At 41.4% G+C, this 21,332-nt stretch overlaps 1 protein-coding gene across 3 annotated transcripts; it reads right to left on the bottom strand.

The window, feature by feature from the left end:
• Window positions 1–10,112: 10,112 nt before the first annotated feature.
• Window positions 10,113–20,269, bottom strand: angptl2b (angiopoietin-like 2b). Of its 3 annotated transcripts, none has more exons than XM_031743813.2 (5): window positions 19,658–20,269; window positions 14,365–15,269; window positions 12,481–12,674; window positions 11,254–11,524; window positions 10,113–11,153 (listed from the first exon to the last, which is right to left on the bottom strand). In XM_031743813.2, exons 2-5 carry the CDS (start codon window positions 15,251–15,253, stop codon window positions 10,954–10,956), a joined length of 1,554 nt encoding a protein of 517 aa, XP_031599673.1. In that variant the 5' UTR covers window positions 15,254–15,269; window positions 19,658–20,269; the 3' UTR covers window positions 10,113–10,953. The 3 variants fall into 3 exon arrangements, with proteins under 3 accessions (XP_031599673.1, XP_039476222.1, XP_039476223.1); XM_039620288.1 differs by lacking the exon at window positions 19,658–20,269 and adding an exon at window positions 19,336–19,480; XM_039620289.1 differs by lacking the exon at window positions 19,658–20,269 and adding an exon at window positions 15,465–15,962.
• Between the last annotated feature and the right edge of the window lie 1,063 nt (window positions 20,270–21,332).

Genomic DNA, 21,332 nt, shown 5'->3' on the forward strand with positions numbered 1-21,332 from the left:
GGCTTCGTAACACAAACTGAGCTGGATCCGAGTAAATAGTGGGTAGCTGTTTCATTAGTGTCAATATGACAGTTTTGGAGTTAGAATCTGATTGCTGGGTGTTTGTTGGACAAGTTGTTGGCTCAGTCATGAATACTTGCCTTGTATCATCTCACAGGCCATGAAGACTCAGCTACTCAGCTACGGCCTAGAGTTCACAGATACTCCTGACTTAATCCCAAAGTGTTATATATGAAAGATAAGTGATGGAGTCTTTTTAAAGAAAAAAATGACTTTATTCTGTAATATAGGTCTTGTTTGAATGAATTTCTTCTTTAAAGGAACCTAACTAACAACTTAGCAAAGTTGACATCTGTCCTCCTGACTCGAAACAGTACCATAACTCTTTAGGCCCAGTAGTATGTGACTACTGTGGGTCAGAAAAAGATGTTGAACGAGAAGGCCTGGCTCACAGTCTCTACTCTAATTCATCCCAAAAGTGTTCTATCAGGTTGAGGTCAGGACTCTGTGAAGGCCAGTCAAGTTCTTCCACGCCAAAATTGCTCATCCATGTCTTTATGGACTTTGCTTTTAGTCCAAGGTCCATTTATGTCTTGGTATTAGTGATGAGAATTGAGAAGTATCAGTTCCTTAGAATTGTTAGTCTGCCTGCTTATCGATTCTTCTTATCATTCTACTTGCTACAATCATCTGATTGCAGTTTGTGTGTTGGAGGAGGAAAGTCTACAGTCTACAGCATGCATGTGTGCATGACTATTTTTTTTTTTTTTGCACAAAAAGACAAGAACGCAATGGTAAAATGCAAACTGTATCCAGGACAGAAATACTGCATTATGCTGCTAACACAACTCTGGCTCTTTGCAAACATCCGCATGCTAACGGTAAGCTAGCCAAGAACCCAGAGTAACATTTCTGAGTGAACGCTAAACCCAGCCCAGCAGACAGACCCTGAGCTTCAACAGGTAACAAACAGATGAGCAGTCAGGCTGCAGCCTTCAGTTCTACCTGTTCATGTTTCTAAAGCAGAATCACTGTGGCGATTGCTTAAATGTCTCTTTGTGCTGGTTTTCATCTTTGCTTTGTGTTCATACCTAAATACTAAGAGAAGGATCATATGTGTGTCCTCCTTTGGATAAAGATTTGTGTTGGTGTGTGCAACTGTAGCCTCTAGCTACATAATATTGATAAATGGTAATTATCAGGTCATTTTACAAATAAATGTGAAACTAATGTAAGGAATAGTATAACAAATGACCTTCTCCTGGCAGTAATTATGTAACGTACTGCTTTGCCCTTACGAAAGGTTTTCTATGTAATACATGGCTTTTTTTGACTAATGTTGCCAACACTGATCACAACAAGGGGAGAAATACCTCCAACATGCAGAAACATTTACCACACAGCACGTAATTAATTTGCACGAATGTAATGTATTTGATATGCTGCTTAGAGATGGTGGTGACTCCCAAAGGGGAGCCAGGGAGAACTCAATGAGAATCGCTAAGAGACCTGACAAGAAATCTAATGGCTAAGTGATATCAGCAATGGAATCAGAATCGCTAAATTCTTATCAATTCCCATCTTTACTTGTTATTCTGAACCATTAAGAGGTCTTTTCACTGGAACTAAGGGGCCAAGCCCAACTACTGAAAAACAACCCCACGCCACAATCCCTGATTCACCACACATTACAGTGCAGTTCACTCAGACAGGTACCATTCTCCTGGCAACAGGCTGGCCAACAGCGTGCAGTGCACCACTGCATCCAGTGCTTTGCATTGCGCTTTGTTAGGTAAGGCTTGGATGCAGGGTACCCTCCGCCCCCTGACCCTACCAGTGATTTGGATGGCTGAGTGAATATTTTGAGCAATATAGTACATTTTATCTTCTTCTAGCTGGGGCTCTGCTCTCACCCTTTCACATTAAATCTCCGGCCATTTTTGTTAGTTGGGGTATCTCTGAACTTCTGCTTTCTTATATGTATACCTTTGGAATATTGACATATACAAATGCACACTTTTAAACTCAAAAATGACCAAATAAGCTTATTTTTTCACGTGCGCAGCCACAGAAAGCACAGGTGATGAGAATACTACGTCATCCTTAAATCCATGTGTGTTTTTCCTAAAGGTGGCAAGTCAAAGGCTCTGCTGGGAACAAGAACATTTACTGTGGCACTAGAGATACATAATGCCATTGTCATTGCTATGAATAACACCTGCAGTCCTGCTGCTGTGGAAAAACAAAATCTTAAGAAAGGCCAAGAGCTAGTGAACATAACTGCAAACTGGGGACTTCTCTTCAGGAAACAGAACACTGGAAGTGATTAAAGGACAAATAACTTAAAGCCTCAAAACTCTGTCAAACTTTTCAAAAAGTGTCTTTTATCTTTACCTGATACATCAGAAAGTTAGAACTGGTTGAACTAATGAAGAAGTAACTGAATACATGCAGAATACATCTGTTTATGTGGATAGTGCATTTTTATGCCAACTAAAGCAAGACAGAAATGCAGTGAGATCGGCTGAAGTGAGGTTTAATGAGAAACCACTCTGATGGTTAATCATGTGTGAAATTTTGTGGGGGGGCGGGGTGTTTTGTTTAAATGTACCATTTGCTCAGAATGATATCATTTAAAGAGATTTGCTGAGGCTCGGCTGAAAAGGTTCCAAAGCAACCTTTGTAGCATCTGTAACAGCTTTTTTAAAAAACCTTTTGTAACTTGTGAGTTAGCGTCTTCGTGAGTTGGCATGAGATTAACAAAAAAAACAATGAGAGTGAGAGGAACCTCTGTCAGATTCCCAGAAACCACTCCTTTTCCCACAGAAACCTTTTTATGTTGTTCATATTTTCCTTTATTAAAACTAAGTCAAGCTGTTTCACTGACGTTGATTCATGTTCAAGTCATTTTGACTCACAGGAAACTTACAGTTTAGAGGCTGTCTTTGTGATAAGCAATTTGGCCACAACTTACAGTCATCTGCCCCTTTGTTAGGTAAATCTTGCTGGCACCAGGCCAGAGCCTGTTTTGCCTTCAGAACTGCCTTAATTGTTTGTGGCATAGATTCAAGGTATTACAAAGATTCCTGAGCGATTTTGGTCCATATTAACATGACAGAATCACACAGTTGCTACTGATTTGTCAGTTGCACATCCATGATGTGGTTCATCTCAAAGGGGCTCTGGTGACTGTCATTATAGGCCCATTTTCAAGCTGAAGAAACTATTTTCAGATGATTTGAGCTTAGGACAATCATCAGCCATCAGAAGATAGCCACACACACAGGGATAAACATAGTTACACATATCATCCTAAACTGGTACTAATAGGTGCAAAATGCATCCCCACACTATTACACCACTAATACCAACATAAACTGTTAATACGAGGCAGGATGAGTCCATGTTTCCATGTTGTCTATCTCTAATTCTGACCCTCCTATCCAAATGCCGTATCAGAAATAGAGACCCATCGGATCAGGCAGCTCTGCTGAGCTTGCATGAACTGTGCCCGCAGTTTCCTGTTAGCTGACAGGACTGGAACCCCGAGTGGAACCCGGTGAGGACTTCTGCTGTTGTAGCCAGTCTGCTTCAAGGTTTGACCTGTTGCGAGCTCAGAGATGCTCTTTAGTTACTGTTGGCTTTCTACATTCTCCTCTGACCTCTGGCATCAACAAGGCATTTTTTGCCCAGAAAACTGCCAGGTAACTGGATATTTTTTTCTTTTTCAGACCGTTCCCTGTGAACCCTTAAGATAGTTGTGCAGAAAATCCCAGTAAATCAGTAAATGTCCCAGTAAATCAGCAGTTTCTGAAATGCTCAGACCAGTTCATCTGGCAACAACAGCCATTCCACATTCAAAGCCATTTGAATCTTCTTTCTTTCCGACTCTGATGCTCATTTTGAACTTCAGCACGTCATCTTGAGCATGTCTACGTGCCAAAATTCACTGAGTTGCTGCCATGTGATTGGCTGATTAGCTTCCTTATAGAGTAGACATCAACCAAAGAAATAAGCACTTTGCTTTGTTTTTCTGAGGGTTTGGTTAACTTGATATTTGGCAGCTTTTTACAATATTAAATTAAATTTTAATAGTTTCCAACAGACATGCGGTGGTGCATGTTTTGCTTTTATATACCAATACACAAACATTTAGGATTTTAAATGCAGCTAAAAATTAATTGCTTTCCACAGTCTGAATAATTTCTTGTAAATGAGTTTATCAAACTAATGCCAGATAATAAAGAAGTTCGTATGTGGGTCTTTGTGTCCGGCATCTGTGAGCAATTATTGATCGAGAGAGCAGTGGAATAAAAATGCAGGGAGAACGGAGTTTGGCTTCTAGAGGTCACGGGTTCCACATGGGAAAAAAATCTACCATGCACGAAACTGAAGCATCACTATCTTCAAAGATGCAATAAATTACACTGATAGAGATTTTTTAGTTTTCCATCAATAAAGATGCCATGCCTGCAGTATTTTTTGGGGGGAGGAGGGGGGGTCTCCGCGTTGTGTTGCATAACAATTTCCATTGTGCTAAGGAAAATTCCTCTTGTTGACCCTTGAGAAATTTCCTCTGACGGCCCTGTGCAGAAGTTGTAGACATTCTGGAAGAATATGAAACAATGGTCACGACGTGTGCTCTAAAGCGAAAAGTAAATCTGCACATCTCCAAAGTTCAAACGCTGAGCTTTTGGAAAATGGGGACAACGGGAAAAACGGTGGGGGGGGGGGACCCGCGTTGTTAAATCCACCATAGTTAGACTGAATACGTATAATAAACAATGACGTGGCTATTCTTCCAAAGAAAAGCCTTGCCGCATTATTATGTGTTTTTATTTTTAAGCTTCTCTAATAACTCCCATATGCATCACAATCATTTTACTTCAGCAATTAGGAAGGGGTCAAATAAACGACTCGGAAAAATCTTTACTCCTTTTCCTTTTGGTACTGGGTGGCGCACAGAGTTGGCTTTGCTCTTTGACAGAGAGACGGTGACAGTGACGGACTCTAGTCGAGTCCCAGTCGGGTCACCTCAGAGGAATGCTCCATTAAACAGATGTCAGCACTGATTTCAGAGACAGACTCTGAAACGATAGCATAGCATTCATACCTCAGGATACCTGACAGACGCTAAAATCCAAAGAAGATGGCAGACAAAAAAAAAAGATTAACTTGATGTCACTTTCTTACCGTTAGTTTAAAACGTCTTGCAATTATGCTTTCATTATACACACGCACACAACAGAAAGATGCAATGATCTGGGAAACATTAAACGGCTATATTCAAGGTTATAAAAGTACAAATACTACCTATCAAATGATGAAATTGCATTTTAATCATGGAAGCAGTATAAACAAAACTCAGTGGGAAACTTGGGATGGGAAAGTATGAGAGTAGTAAAGAGTAACAGTATGAGTAATAGTAGAAATATCTTCAAGGGGCAAAACTACAACACAGCATTGAAAAGCCATGATCTTCCGGCCCTTGGACGGCCCTGCATTAAAACCAGACATGGTCCTGTAGTGGAACTCACTGCATGGGCTCAGGAACACTTCTTACTATGAGTGAATATAGTTGTACTGCGCTTCACTGATGCATATTAAAATGTTGCCATGCAAAGAAAAAAAAGATCCAGCCTTCTCTGGGCCAAAGCTCACATGAAATGGACTGAGGCAAAGCGGAAAACTTTCCTGTGGTCTATGCAATCAAAATTTGAACTTCTCTTTGGAAATCATGGAAATTGTGTCCTCTGGGTTTAACAGGAGAGAGAGCATCAGCATAGAGTTCAGCAAAAATGCTTTAGTGCACATCTGTGAAGGCCCCATTAATACTGACCGATGATATACAGGTTTTAGAGCAACAAATGCTGCTGCTGAGATTTTTTTTTATTTGGTTTTCGGGAAGGGATCTGATATGATTGCTAAATTTATCAATTTTATTCATCATTCAGAGGAAAGAACAGGGAGAGGTTCTTTAATGTGTAACATCTGGATCAGCTTAAACATAGGTGCAGCAGCCTGAACTCTCTTAGGCAAGCGTTCTTGTCATTTCTTTGAATAGTCTTCAGGAATAGTTCTCGGGGATTCTTGAAGGACATTCAAAGGTCTTGTTTGCATGTTGGGTGTTTTTAGTTCCATCCTTTGTCAAGATGATCCCACACTGTTTCAGTAATGTTGAGGTCCAGGCTCTGGGGAGGCCAATCCATGACTGATACTGTTACACTGTGTGTTTTTCTATCCAGGTAATATTTTACTGCATTGGCAGTGTGTTTGGGACCATGGTATTGCATCATAGTTAAAAATCTGACTGTACTTTCCAGTGTGTACACATTCATAAATTTCTACAAAATCCCAAACACAACTGGCTGAAATGCAGCTTCAAACCTCCCGTATGTTTTACTGAGGGCTGCAGCCTAGTTCTTGTGTAATTTGGCATTCTTCAGCTTTTCCCTTCTTTAAGAATGGCTTCTTGACAGCGACATTTCCTCTGAGACTATTTTTAATGAGGTCAGTGACCCGTGGATGGATCAGCTGAAGGTCCAGATGCATCTGGACCTTCAGTTTTTTTCCTGTTTCTTAAGGACATGACTTTCAGATATCTGCTGTAGATAGTGTTTCAGACCCACCATTTCTTCTTTTATCCTCCACTTTTCCAGTTTCCTCAGATGTTTTAAAGACACACTGCACACCATGCCAAGATATGCCAAGTTTCTGACCTAGAACTCTATGGAAATCATGTTGTTGCTGTAAAAATGCTATTCTACGTATGCCTGTCAGATTGTGCTATCTTTGGCATTTTTACATAGATTCAACTAATGAAATGGTAATAAATGATGTGTTTTTGCAACAGATTGTTTTTTACAAAGTGCCTAAAGCTGCATGTTAAAATTGGTTCTCTGCTAAGTTGTCTTTTATGTGTAGACTCAACACTGGTTAATCCCTTGAAATAAATGTCTTTTTTTTGCTTGAATAATTCATAGGTCAGTGTTAAGTGGCTGAACAAACAAAAAAATATTCCTCTGAAAATGATCAGGTCCAGGAGCTGAATTAAAAATTTGAAAAAACTCTTTGAATAACCTTCAGAAAGCCTGGAGAACTACTGCTAAAGACCACTTTGAAAAAATGGACTTACACTAGTTTTGACCTTTCCCTGCTGTGAGATGTCAGAGAGACAGAGAGAAGCAGACAGGAAAACTCTGGTCAACTCATTTGAGTTTGCATTTAAATGAAAATAAATGAAAACGTTTGCAAGCATGCAAAGAAAAGCTGTTGGCGTGGCAGCCATGACATATCACCAAGCTGCTGACTCTTTAGCTGTTGGCTTTCTCTGTATAATCTAAGTTGTTCACAGTGCAGCAAACCCTGAGTAATATAGAACTGAATTCAATAGATCAACCCAATACATTGGCCTATTTTCACCAATACTCAGTCTAGCTTTAAGAGTCAGGATAAGAGTCTCAAGTCCGCGTACGGAGTCAAAGCATCCCTATTTACTAAAGCAAGACGATACCATATCACATTTTGTACTGATGTAACAGTAGTAGAGCATTAGTAGTAAAAGAATCCAGGTGCCAAACATGATTTTAGATCCATTCAGACCAATTTGTAGAAGGTCAATCAGAAATATGGAGACCCAGAACTTGTTGACCAACCTAAATCCTGTTCAGCAAAAATTATTTAGCCCTTTGATTTCAAAACCAGAGCTGTCGGTGTCCTGAGTTACCAAATGCTTTCACTTGTTACTGTGTTGTTAACAGAAGGCATGATGCAACACGGAGGGGAGTTTACTCCTGCCCAAACTGTTTTGAAACCTATACTGCTGGCATGAAATTCAAAATGAGCACATATTTTCCAGAAATCACACCAGAGCTCTCACTTTAAACAAAATACTGTGTGTCATCATAAGTTGTATATGGAGCATTTTCAATTAAATATATAATTTATTAATGAATTTATTGAAAAGGCTATCAGCATTTTTGATTTTAGTATTCAGTCTTATTTTGCAGTTATACTGGCTTCTTCTTCTTCTTCTTAAAAAAAGTTTTACCCTGACACTGGCTCACAGCCACTGGAAAATGGAAAAAGGATACAGTGGAAAAGTCACCTCCCCTTCACAGTCCTTTCATAATTCTGGATGTCAAAACATTTAACATCCTGAACACAAGTGTTGACATCTTCCGTTCAAGGATGTTTTATGCTCAGAACGTTTGTCACACAGGAGTTCTGATAGAAGAATTTCTTTAAGCCTATAATTCACCTCAATTTGTTCATCATATTTAGTTGAGCTCTAAATAATTAGTGGTTAATTACAACTTATGTGACTTGGACAGTCCCCTTGGTGGACGTGTCTGTTTTGCTCTGAGTAAAAGCATGAAATGTGCATGGTTGATTTCCCCCAGAGAGAAATTTGTTCGGTGGTTTTTATTGGTATGACTACATTAACTCCAACATTGACGTGAAACGGCTGCTGGTGGTGGTGGTGGGGTGGTGGGGTGGGGTGGGGGGGGGGACAGGAAACAAAAAAGTTTTTCAATTGAAAACACAAGGACACTGACTTTTACAGATGTGAAACAACAATGGACGCCAAGTTTGAAGGTTCAGGTTAGAAGGTTCAGGAAATGTGGTTCTTTTTGTGCTGAGCGAGCGCTATGTCAGCTCAAGGTTTTCCATGTTGGTTGAGGAGTTGGGGCCACCCTTACTGAAGGTTTTCCATAGTGGTGAGTCCTCAGACATACCCGGCATCCAAAGAGTCTGTCGTCTGTGTTTATGGAGACGATGAAACACCATCCTGTGTTTTACCACGATTAGGTTAATTGACAAAGCAGATTTAAACTGGTTATAAGATGTAATTGCTGTAAAAAAAATGGTGTTAGTCTAACTGGGAAGACTGGAGGACTTGGTACAGAGTAAAATTTACTGTCCCATCCATCTTTACTAAGTACATAGCTTATAATGTTTCAGTCACTGGGATGAATGCCTTCCTTTGTCCCATCCACAGCCTCTTTGTTATGAAGCAGAAAGCTTTTTAACTTTTGACTTATAAGCCAGATATAACAGCCAATGTTTGTCAGTTTAATGTTGAACAAGTGTCTTGGCTGCTGTCACATATTCATATATCTTTACTTTGGCAGCGCAAAATGCTAACATGGTAAATTTTGAAGTGAGGCAATTTAAACCGCAAATGGCAAAGATTTCCTCCGTAATAATCGGTCTCAATAGACAATCTTCGATTATCTTTGAAGCTGTCAGTCACAGGAATTTAGTTTAAATTGATTTGAAATGCTCTGCGTTCTGTCCAGACCCTTTTCAGCTACAATTTGATCTCAAATATGACATTAATGGAGTTTGGTTCATGTCAGTGTTGAGTCGTTTTTGCTTTGTTTTCCAGCTGTCTTTGGAAATCTCATTGACACATAGCGAGATAAAGGTGGTTTCTGCTGTCAGAGTAAGGGGCTGCTGGATGCATTAGTTTTACGAGCCTGTCACATTCCATTAGTCATATTTGGTACGCTAACTCTTCGTCCTATGCAAATGCTTTCTTGACAGTGTTTGAAGCATCTTGTTTTTAAGCTTTTTAATGATGTTATGCAAGCTGCTGAGTTGTTTTAGAGCAAATTAAAGCAAAACAGAATGTGGTTATTGCAGTAAAAGACATCATAAAAGCAAATTTGTGAAAAGAACTGTATGCTGCAAGGTAGCAATTATGATGAACATAAAATACTGGCACGGTGAGCACAGGACTCAGAAGAAGTTTAAACGAGCAATACTCCACTTATAAGTCAGTTATTGGGGTAATTTGCTTAGAAACCTTTTACGTAGATGAACATTTATCCGCAGTAAAAACACAAAGTATTTTGCACAGCTATTCTAATGAATGTTGCTCAGATTATTAGGTTATATCTTATAAGCCACATTCTTAATGCTTCGGTATAATAAGGAACATCTGATGATTATACACTATGTGATGGTTAAGCTTTTAGAAGTGTCTTAATCATAGAAAGTTGCATTAAAAAGGAAAAAACCTTGTCTTGTTGACTGTACATTATGACTACTCAGTGCCTACTCGCTGACGTTACTGACCCACGAGGCACAAATAACAGAAACATGCACAAGCTGTACATATTTTATTGCAATTACAAGTGTCATGACAATTTTTAATACATTATTTTACAATTTTCATATGTACAAACGCAATTTGTTGGATCTGCTGACATCAACAAACCACGAGATTTATACAGTAAATACAGTGCTTGATTTATACAAGCAAATTTTATGATACCTGCTCAAGCTATTCAAGATTTCAAAATGTATATAAAAAAGAGTTTAACTTAAAAAAATGTTCCATAAAATACTGTCGATCAGGCTTTTGTACTCGCTAACAGTTTAAGGTTTATTTAAAAAATAAAAAACAAGACAGAGACAGAGAGAGAAGAGGAAAAGAGGAGATGAACTGTGCAGTTTTCAAATTGGAAAAGAAAAAAAAACTGGCCAAAAAAATCAAGGCTCTATTACAAGTTAATAAATCTAACTGTTTCTACAAATTGCACTTTTGAAAAATGAATGAAATAAAAAAAAAGATCACTGGATACGTTTCCTGTGTCAACACTATATATTGTAGGGTCCCTAACTTAAAGCTACTCCCTCACATCCTAAAGAGTCACCTAAGGTTCTTGTCTCTATAATAACTTCTGAGCAATGAGCATGCCTTCATTTGTCTCATATTTTACACTCAGAATGTACACACCTCAGAAAAAGCAGGGAGCAAATTTGTAACGTTGTTATGGAGATGAGTATTGCCCTAATGTTGGATATTGCACTTTTATCTCAATTTACCTTGACCTGGTTTTAGTCCCCCCCCCCACCACCAAAAAAAAAAAAAAAAAGAATAATAATGGCCTGTAAATAGTTTGCTTAGGGAGGCATACAGTATAGTATATGTTCCTTGGACGCTCAGTGGAAGGTGTTGGGGTTTGGACGGATCATCATGACTACTTTCTTTAATGAGTAAGCTCCTCCTCTGAACTCTGCCCAGTAGACTCCATCTTGGTAGCGGCTGCGGTAGTGTCCTCCTCTGTACCAAACTCCATTCAGATTAGAATGGGCACAAGAGTTGTACCACCAGCCTCCCTTCTGGTAATGGGCACAATTTCCTTAAAAACATGGAAAATAAACGAGAAACAGTCAAGCTATGCTCGTAAACATGGAAAAATTATTGGAGCTAATCTGCCGGAACGTCACCCAGATTTATACCTGTATACACATCGTGGTCTCTGTCCAGTGTTGTGAACTGTTTGCCGTTGTGCCAGGTCAGCGAGTCTCCAGCATTTCCATGGTAGCGGCCCACCCTCAGCTTGTAGAAATCAGCTTCAGACTCCACCCTGAAGCTGGCATACTCCGCAAACACCTTTCTGCCAGACCAGTCCTCCAGCGTGACCAGCAGTTTGTAGTTTCCCTGGTTAGTCAGCCAGTAGATGTTCTCTAGACCCAGCCAGTACTCGCCGTCAATATTGCCAAAACCTTGCTGTGAAGTGCAGTGATAAGAAAAAAAACATTATCAGTACAATTAGTAAATCCTTTCTGAATGTTGTTTGAAATGCTTTGAACGGTTAGATTGGACGGCCGGGGGGGATGATTCAGGGTCGTTGCTCCTGCTCTGGAGATAATTGTGAGTTTTATCTCTCTTTTCTTTTCTTTTTTTCTTTTTTTTCGTGGTTGTTTATCGTCAAGGAACATTATCATAAATGGACCCTTTGAGTCGAATTTATAGCTTCAGTCAGTTTTCCAGATTTCCACTGTTATTTTGTTATTGAGAATGCAGCAGGATACAGTGCATTTAGTGTGAAAGCCAACATACTTGATCCTGGCTCGCCACTATTTTCTGGCTCTGGTCATATTATAAGTTGGTTTGTGGTGTTTCAAATTGTGGAAACACTTCTTTTGATGAGTGCACAAAGGCAATTTGAGATCTTGTGTGGTTTAGAGGTTTTTTCGCAAAAGTTTCTTTTGTTCCTCTGAGCTAAGATTTAATCAGGAGTCACGGCCTATAAATGTTTACCTATGAACTCCGTCTTCCACTGTAAGAGGTTTCCCATTCAAGAGATAGATTAAATTAGTTCCCCTGGGTAAGTGGTAATGTTCTCCACAGCCCTCCATAGCCATTTATCTGATAGTTCTGATGTAATATTCAAAAAGTATTTTTCCAGAATGTCAGTAATGATAATACAACACACTAACATGACTTCCAAATGCAATCCAGTAGTTTTGTATGTGTGAATTTGTCTCAGAAGACCACTGAATGTTGCTGAAATTAATGAGTTATTAGGCTGTGACGTATGCAGGGGCAATTAGACACATGGAGAGCTTAACAGTCACCTATTCATTGGTCACTGACATCTGGTTAATGTCAAAACACCCTACATAAGTAACCAGCTTCCCTCCAGACCATGAAGTCCTTGATCTTTTGTGAAGTTATCGCACCTTGTATGTCTCCCAGTTCCTGAAAAAGTTGACAGAGCCGTCCACCCTCCTCTGAATCACAGTCCAGCCGCCTGGGTCGTGCCTCTGGTCACACCACACTTGCATAAGTCGGTTGGCATTCTCTGGCTTCACCAGGTACATGCCACTGGTTGCGTGTCCGTCTTCTAGGGCCTGCAGACAGTCTCTAAACGGGCCTAGACAGAAAGATTAAAGCATGATGTGTACACAGCATGTAAAATACACTCAGTTGCAAGTCTTTGCTCAAAGGTTAAGAGTCAGAAAAAGAGAAAAACTCAGAGTGACACAAAGAGTTACTGTACTTTACCACAGGGAATCCCAGTTTTCTGCACAGGCTCTCATTTTAACAGTAGAATTGACTTTGGCTTCTACTATCACAAGGGAAATGGCTGCTGATTGCACAGCCAAAAGAAACACTGGCATGAGGGCAAAGGGAATCCTGACTACTGAGTGATGAAACAATAGCAAAGAAGTTTCAGTCATGTATAACACGTTAGAGTTTCGTGTGTGTTTATATTACCAAGACGTTAATGTTATTGCAGAGGGGAAAGAAACTGCACAGAACAGCCTGAGCAGCATCAAAACTGCATTATTTTTCAGCAGCTGTATCTACCCTAATTTGAACATGTGCCTGTATTTCTTCCAAGCATAGCAAATATGGTAAAAACACTCATCTGCAAAAATGTTAAAATGTATTTAAGTTCTCAAGATTGCATGCTTGAGCGGTTCGCTAACTGGCCCGTGTTACAGTTTTTAAATGCAAAAAGAAAGACAATTATGGGCCGCACGGAGCATTGGAGGTGGTGGATGAGGTCCATCAGTGTTTTACAAGAGGAAAAAAAGGAAGCATATGAAAGAAAGAAGCAAAGAACGTGTTGTTATACACATGTTTCTGGTTTCAAGAAATCACTGTGGATGATATCTGTTTCATAGTCCACTCTTAGCCACCCATTTACTCTCAGGAATGTCTGTGTTGGGCCGATACAAGCCAGAAAGTTGCCCTGCCCTGCCCTTGCTCTGTTCTGCCTGATAAAGTCTGCTTCTTCAGTGGAACATATGACTGATTCTTGCCTGGTTCAGCTGGAACAAATGACATCATTGACTCAGGGTATCTCTTTCTGTTTGTAGTTACACCCTCCTTTTTTTGTGTGTAAGACTTCATCCTCATGTTTTCTGTTTGCCTTTCAAATCCCTGTCTTCCTCTCTTTACTTCTTCATGGTGTGTAGCTTTCTGTTACGGTTTTGAATAACTTTTTGGGGTGTTAGTTGCATGACCGTGGGCAGGAAATTACTTGCCTCCTTTCAAAAATTGATACAAAGGCTACTGTTCACATGCAGCCTGGTGAAAAGTGGCATGCAGTGGCACGAAATGTCAACGGAAAACGCTCCCACTGGAAACGCTGGGAATAGTCCGTTGTTTTTCCACCAAATGAAAGTCTTTTAATAAAAAGGAGTGGCGGTGTACTATTCATTGCAACTGATCCCACCAAATGCCCTTTGCATCAATTCTTAAATCTGCACACACATGTTCAAAAGGACAATGGGCTTAGGGCCAGGTATCCATTTAGGCACACACAGTTAGCCATACTTGTGTTTTTATGCGGGTTAAATCGTGGCAATTTGATGATATGCATCTGAAAAGGCAGAAGACAACAGCGTTTCTGTTCTCACGGCCAGCTCTCTCCTCTAGGAATGTGTGGGACAAATTTAAATTCGCTATGACTACGAAGAATGGGTGTTAATGATTAAGAGGTTCACTCACAAACACCGTCTTTGTTTGCGAAGGCTGTTTGTCATGGCAGCTGGTTTGTTTTGGTACCAATGCATCAAATACAAATGTTTTCTGTTGGACTCTGTTAGACTCACCAGAGGGCTTGTCAGTGGTAGATGGGCTGTGCGTACCAGTGGGCATTGTTGGAAGAACTGGTGGAAGAGACTTTTGGTCACTCTGGATTTCATTGCTGATTGGGTTGTTGATGCGTGGGATTACAGGCGGCTGGTAGGGCTTGTTAATAGGAGGTGAGGGCTGTGGTGGTGGCTGAGGCCGCGGCTGGGGCTGGGGCACGGGAACATGGCGAGGAAGAGTTCGGCTCCGGCACTGCTCCTCCAACACGGCAATGAGAGCCGACTGGTTGGTGGCTAAAGAAGCCAAGTGCTGATATTTGTGCTCGAGATCTTTGTATCGACTGGTGAGCTGTTGCATCTCAGAGGTTTGGTTGAGGATCTTGTTCTCCATCTGTGCCAGTTCTAGCGCATTGTCTCTCTTCCTGATGATCTCGTGGAGCAGCTGCATGTACAGCTGAGTGACCCTGGAGTTCATGTTTCGACTCTCTTTCCTCAGAAGCTTGACCTCGTTGACGATGCCCCCATCCACCTCGACCAACTGCTGCAGGGTCTCGATCTGCCTCTTCTGTTTCTGTAGTTCCACATTAAGCAGCTCTAACTCTTGTTTGTTGACCCGGTTCTCCAGCATGGCCTCTGGCTCCTTGGAGTTGACACAGATGGCTCCAGTCACTTTTTGTTGAGGTACAATGAAAGTGTAGGAACATTTGTCCTGCTGCTGGTCAGCTGGAGCACGTTTGCTCCTTCCTGCGTAGATAAAATCTCTTTCCAGACCCTCCTCGCTGCTCTCAAATTCTTGGGTACTGCCCCTGCCACGGCTGCCGTCTGAGCGACTCCCCAACGTCTGCTGGACTCCACAGGCTAGTCCATAAACTAGAAGGAGCCCTAGCAGGACCACTGAAGGGGGCTCCATGAGTTAGCGTCCAACTCTAAAGAATGCAAGTAAGAAAATGGAAAACATGGAGATGTTTAGGGGGAAACTATCAAACTGTTGAGCAGAAGACTGCTGCTCACACCTATGCTCAATTTGCTACTTCTAGATTTAAAAGCACAAATAGGAATAAACCAAAACCTTATTTTGATACAATATCAAGAGAATCTTGACGTTAACATATGTTCATTACCAGAAAGAGCTTGCCCATCAAGATACACTGGTTTTATCTTCATTAACCGCAAGAAACAAACGGATACAGAAGCAGCATCCATACAGATGAAAGAAAATGGCTCACTTGCCCTGCTGAGTGTCACAGATGCATTATATTCATGCGTAATCCATAAATCTGAGTGTCTCAGTGTCTTTGCTGTTCATATCACTGCTGGCGTGAGCAGACACTGTTGCTTTGCCTCTGGCTTTAAGTGTAATTTACAAAATATGCCGAGCCTGGTTTGTTTAAATTGAAGTCCGAGCTTCAAAACCAATACATGCAAACGTGGTTTGAGAGTTACTAACACACCTCACTGCCCCGAACAATGATGTGCTGATCTCTTTAGTTAATTAAGTCGCTGGTAGGAGCGTGTGCTTAGCTTAGTTTGTCGTTCTGGCTGTGGCTCCGCTTGAGCGACTGCCACCGCTTGTCCCTTACGCACTCCAACATGCATCTGTTCCACTCTGCAGGCCTGGACATCTTTGCTCATGGAAAATTTGAGACACCACCAGATGATGCTATTCAAAGCTCTGTTTAAAGTATTGAGCATGTTGCATCAGTTCTGTGTATATATAGCTCCTACCAAAACTGGGAAATTGGTTGCATTCAGACGATTAATCATAAGTCATGAAGGAAATTCGTCTTAATTTGCAGACTTAAGAAACGCGTCTGTTTCTGCTTTGACCGCGAGACTGAAAGCTTACTTTAGCATTCAGCATGAATATGAATGAATAAAGGTAGCTAATATTATCCTGATCTTTGCTTGATTGAATCTGAGATAAAGTTCAGTTTAGAAAATCATATTTCCTGTGTGTAATTAAGCATTTCCTCAAGGGTTCAGGAGAATTAAAATATCAGCTATTCCTCTAGAATTCATTTATTCTATTAGTAAAATAAATTTTCAGAGTTTTTGAAGATCTGGGGGAATGTGCTACTGGTTGTTAAGGTAAATGTAACTCCTGCATAAGGATAACAAGGCCTGTAACTCCTTGGGCAGCATAATTGAAAGCTGCTGCATATTGGATTACAGAGGGGTCCTGTTTAACACCTCCTCGGAGTCAAAGTGGGCCGGCCTAATCATAAAGCGTTACAGAGAAACCTATATTGGCTGTGTAACCATTGCCAGCCATCAGGACTTCCATTACACATTTGTTATTGCTTATCTTTGTGTAAAGGACCATCTAACATATAACGGTGAGCACAAAATTGGGAAGAGAGCAGAAATGTTTTTGTCTTGTTAATCCGGGCGTGTAGCCAGCGCATTAGATTGGAGACATGGAGAAGAGAAATGCAGCACTGTCCAAGATCATGACCCTTGGCACATTTGACTCTTCTGGCTTTATCTGTCTAGAATCGAATGTGTAAACACTTTCTTACTGGGAAAAAAAAAAGTCATGGAAATGATCTTCTGCACAGTTCATGCTAGTCTTATGTAACCTGTGTTTTTGATGTCATCGTTTACCCAGCCAGAACATTTTTTAAAAAATTACAGTACAAAAGAGCATAAGGTCTCAGAGGTACTTTGGTAATACAATACTTTAAAGCACTCGTCACCTATGCAAAAAAAATAAAAATAAAATAAATATGTGCACAGTTTCTTCTTTAGATAAAGCACGAAACTCTTCTGTCTTTCAGAAAAGCGAATCCATCTGACAAAGCCCGGCTCAGCGAGGGCATCTCTGCAATCGCTGATTGATGCCGAAATTGTAGTGTCAAAATATTTTTCACACTATCAGGTCTGACAGATATAGTCTTAAAGTCTTACAGATCAAAGCCTGAAGAAGTGACTAATAATAGCTTACAAGTAAGCCTGCGGCATGATAATAGAGCAGCTCAGGGCCTGTCCTGCAATGTGCTGATGACTGTATTTGTCCACGGCTCCTGCGGTTTCTCCCCCCCTGGAACATGAGCTCTGTCTCAGAGAAATGCAGTGTGATTTGCCCCTGCTGTGGAGGACTCCCATTTTGGACGTAGTTAGCCTGGAATCTCCTGCTCTAGGCTTCTCTACACTTCAAAGCTGAGGGGAAAATGTTTGCAGCTTGCGGTGAAACGTGTGTTCGCAAGTGTAATGCAGTCTGTGCATGTCTATGAATGTTTTTTTCCCTCGTTAATGTGTTTTCTAATAACAACACTTGCTGGCTTTCAGTATCCCGGGGACAATAGCCAGTCTCATCTGCCCCAGCAGAGGCAGCATGTTATTACCTTATCCATAGGCTGCCAGGGGGATCAGCGGAAAAGCCTATACCTCCTTATATGCTGTTAAAACCCCCATGGACTTTATAGTCCTAAGATCAGTCCACCTAAACAAGCAGCTACTGACCAGCAAACGCTGCAATTATTGAGTGGTGCTTAAAAGTGCCATATCCATACATACTCTGCTCTATGCCTGAAGGCATGTGATTGAATGAAATGAGTGAGCCTTCTCATAGCAGTATGATTGGCAGCTCCTCTTAGGTAATTTCCTCAAGTCTGCTTCACACCAACATGTTTTGGTTTTACTGTTTTCAGGTGGTAAGTCTGTGTTTACACGACTCCTCTTTCTGGATTTTACTCCGTGTTAAATTAAGTGTGATGGGTGGGTGAAGGGGGCGAGGTCACTGTGTCTCTGACCAGCGCCGTGGTCATGCTCAGCACATATTAATTAGAAGGTGGGCTGCCTTGCTCCGGCTGGCCCATGCCTCTCACCCCAGCCCCTCTCATTTCAGAGTGAGCATGGCATTCCAAACATTCTTCGTCACCTCATTAGAGCGAGCCGCCATACTCACACCGAGAGTCAGTGGCAGTGGCGGAACCGAGAGCGCCGGACCCTGTAGATGGAGGACCACTACTACGCCCCCACCGCCCGCCCCTCGTCATCTACCTATAAGACGCTGCTGACCCACTTCATTCATTGTCCTGCTTTCTGTGTGACTGCATCACAATCACACCATCATCATCACCCTCAACAGGAGATCACAACACGGCTACACAGCATCTCATTTGGCAGTTGCCAAAAAACAAGCGGACACTTTGCCGCGTGGCTTTGTGCTGCGTCTTCAAATTAGCGCCATCGCTGCAGAGAACTGGCAGAGTCTCCTGCATGACACCCAATAAGTGTTGGATCAGAGTCAAATTCAATCTGCTCATGGTAATCTGCACTATTGCTTTACCTTGAGGCGAACCTTATTCTTTCCTCAAGCATGTAATCCTTATGAGCGTGTAACATGTCATTTGAGGCATGATTAACCCCAGTTACCAGCTCGGCATTTATTTTTGTAATTTTCACTGTCTACTGAAAAGTGGAGATAAAGTTGTTTTTTTTGAATGTAGGTTTTGTTCCACTCGATGCTCTTTTTTTTCCCCTCTCTTGTGATTTCAGACGGGGAGGCAGGGGGTCTTGGGAATTGTTTCGATAAGTTCCAGCATTCTACCTCAAAGCCCCCTTATCCAAACACCACCCTGGCAACAGAAACAAAGACGAGATTCAACCGCCTGCTTCCCTGTCCTCTTGAGTCCAGGGGAACATCCTGAAGCTGCAGTGTGCTTAACATAGTAAAGTTGTCCTTTTTTTTCTCCCCCCTCTTCATAAATGAGCAGTTATTTATAGATAATAAAAAGAAGTCTTGTGTCCGGCACCATCATAAAGGGCTCTTCATACATAAAACACGTACAGGGCATGTCCCTTCATTTTAAACTTTAAGCCCCCTGTGTTTTGAAAAAAACAGAGGATTTTTTTTCCTAATGAGTAATAAAGAGGTACTTCACTATAGAAGCTCACTCACCAGCATCCCCCTGTGCTGAATTAACCTCGCCTTGGCCAAATCTGTCATAGTCAGCATCAGCCCAGTTAGTCACCATAAAGCATAATTACCTTTTGGCTACAGGCAGTGAGTCAGATGACGGATGCTGCGTGATGACTGCTGAATTCAGGATTGGGCAGAAATCATTAAACCAAGTACAGAAGTCTGACTTCATCCTGCTGTAACAAAGCGAGCTTAACCACACTACTAGAACTAGTTAATGAGTCCACTCACAACTCGCTACCTCACGAAAAGTAATTTGCTTTTCTCTGGAAGATAATGTGTTACACGTAAAAACGAGCAAAGTCATTTTTGAATGAATGCAACACCCTGTTGAAATAAAACAGACCCTAAGGTAACTGCAGATTCATGACAAGGTTACATCATGCTTACGAGATAATTGCACAATACTGGTGAGGCTCCTTCAGTTCCTTTGCCCTCCTGCCAGACTTGTCTGAAGTTTCTTATGGTTGAACGTCATCCCAAGGGTGAAACCTGCACCCCCGCGTAGTCCTCTCTGCGCTCTGCCTGTCTATAGTTACTCAGCCTTTTCTCACCTTGGTCCACTCCACCGGTGGAAAGGTGGCGTTTCAAAGCCTATTGTTGTAATTGTTAAAAAGTTTAAAAAAAAGACTGTCAGTAACAGCCAAACAGAACGTCAAGTTGAAACTAATCTTCAAATATTAAGGAGATTGCTCCCAAATCCACTTTAACAAAAAAAAAAAAAAAAAAGTTGTGAAGAGAAAAAAGCGACAGCTGGTAACGTCAGCCAGGTGGCAGAGGTAGTTTCCTGATCGGCAGTGAGAGTCTGAGGCAGGTTGTGTGCTGCCCGTGGCCCGTTAGGAGAGGACTGTCACTTTCCTGTGGGCTGAATCCATCACTTCTGCCTCACAGCTCTAAGAGGCTGTCTCTCTCCACTGCACCTCTCTCTCTCTCACCCACCCGCTCTCTCTCTCTCTTTCTCTCTCTCGTCTGTGCTTTTAAATGATGAAAAATCCTGTAGTAGTTTCAGTAGTCAGAGCCCCGCACCCCCACCCTCAGCACACACACTTAAAATGAACACATTCTTTTTTTAAAGCAACAGCCTTCTGTCTTCTACCCCTCCCCCCATGGCACAGAAGAGATTCACAATCACGCACAACACAAGCTACACACTCACACACACTCTACTCAGATTTCCAACCCCTGCCCCCTGGCTACTGGTTCACCACCACTACCACCACTATTTCTGGCTTGGATTGCACGGTTCTCCTGGTGTTGGACAGCAGGGCCGTCAGACTGATCACATCCTTACTGAGCGTGAATGAGCGCTCGTCCTGAGAAAGAGCCTGACGGATGGGAAGCAGATCCAGGTGTTTGACTGAAGCCAGGTCTGCTTCACATCGTGGACATGACGTGTTTGAAGCAGGCTGGATTCCTGCATTGTGAACTACATGCTGCTCAGAGATAGTAAAAATGAATTAACTTCAGGAGTGTATCAATCATACGGTGCTAAACATGAGGACATGAAAAACACGATGATGTGCGTGTGGAGAGCGCTGCCAGCAATCTACAAATTCCTCAATTGGTCTCATGTGGCTGGTTGTCTGTTGTTCTTGTGTTGTCTTCCTGTTTTGCATTTTGCCCTGCCAGTAATGTGGGATTCCTGTCTCTACTAAGATTATTGCCATTTCATAATTTTGTATTCAAAGCAAGGACATATCATAGAAACACATACAGCGCCATAATTACAGAGGAATTTATCCTTCTCTTGCTGCTCTTAATCTAATTTCTTCTTCTTCTTAAAACTGTAGTCGGCTATTTAAATTGTTTCAAACCAGCTTGTATTATAAAGACGTGCTAACTGTTAATCTGGCCAATATTCAGGGGTGGTTCATTTTTTAGCATTGGACAATGTGACAGTGAGGTGATCACATCCTATCTAATGACAGGCCAGCGGCAGTCAGCAAAGCCAAAACCGACTTATAGTGATTTATGACTCACATATTGCTGCATCTCTAAACTTGCAGATGGGCTTCATTGTCAATCATCTTCTTTTAACTGTCTTCGAGCCTTTTTTAGGCCTTAG

The sequence above is a fragment of the Oreochromis aureus genome, linkage group 12 (assembly GCF_013358895.1).
Source record: "Oreochromis aureus strain Israel breed Guangdong linkage group 12, ZZ_aureus, whole genome shotgun sequence".
NCBI classification, from domain to species: Eukaryota; Metazoa; Chordata; class Actinopteri; order Cichliformes; family Cichlidae; genus Oreochromis; species Oreochromis aureus.

Excerpts from the sequence above, each read along its gene's own strand:
- angptl2b (XM_031743813.2), bottom strand. The coding sequence starts at position 15,253 with ATGGAGCCCCCTTCAGTGGTCCTGCTAGGGCTCCTTCTAGTTTATGGA. Across the intron at positions 12,675-14,364 it reads TACCACTGACAAGCCCTCTG|GCCCGTTTAGAGACTGTCTG; the intron begins GTGAGTCTAACA and ends CTTTCTGTCTAG. Across the intron at positions 11,154-11,253 it reads AGACCACGATGTGTATACAG|GAAATTGTGCCCATTACCAG; the intron begins GTATAAATCTGG and ends CATGTTTTTAAG.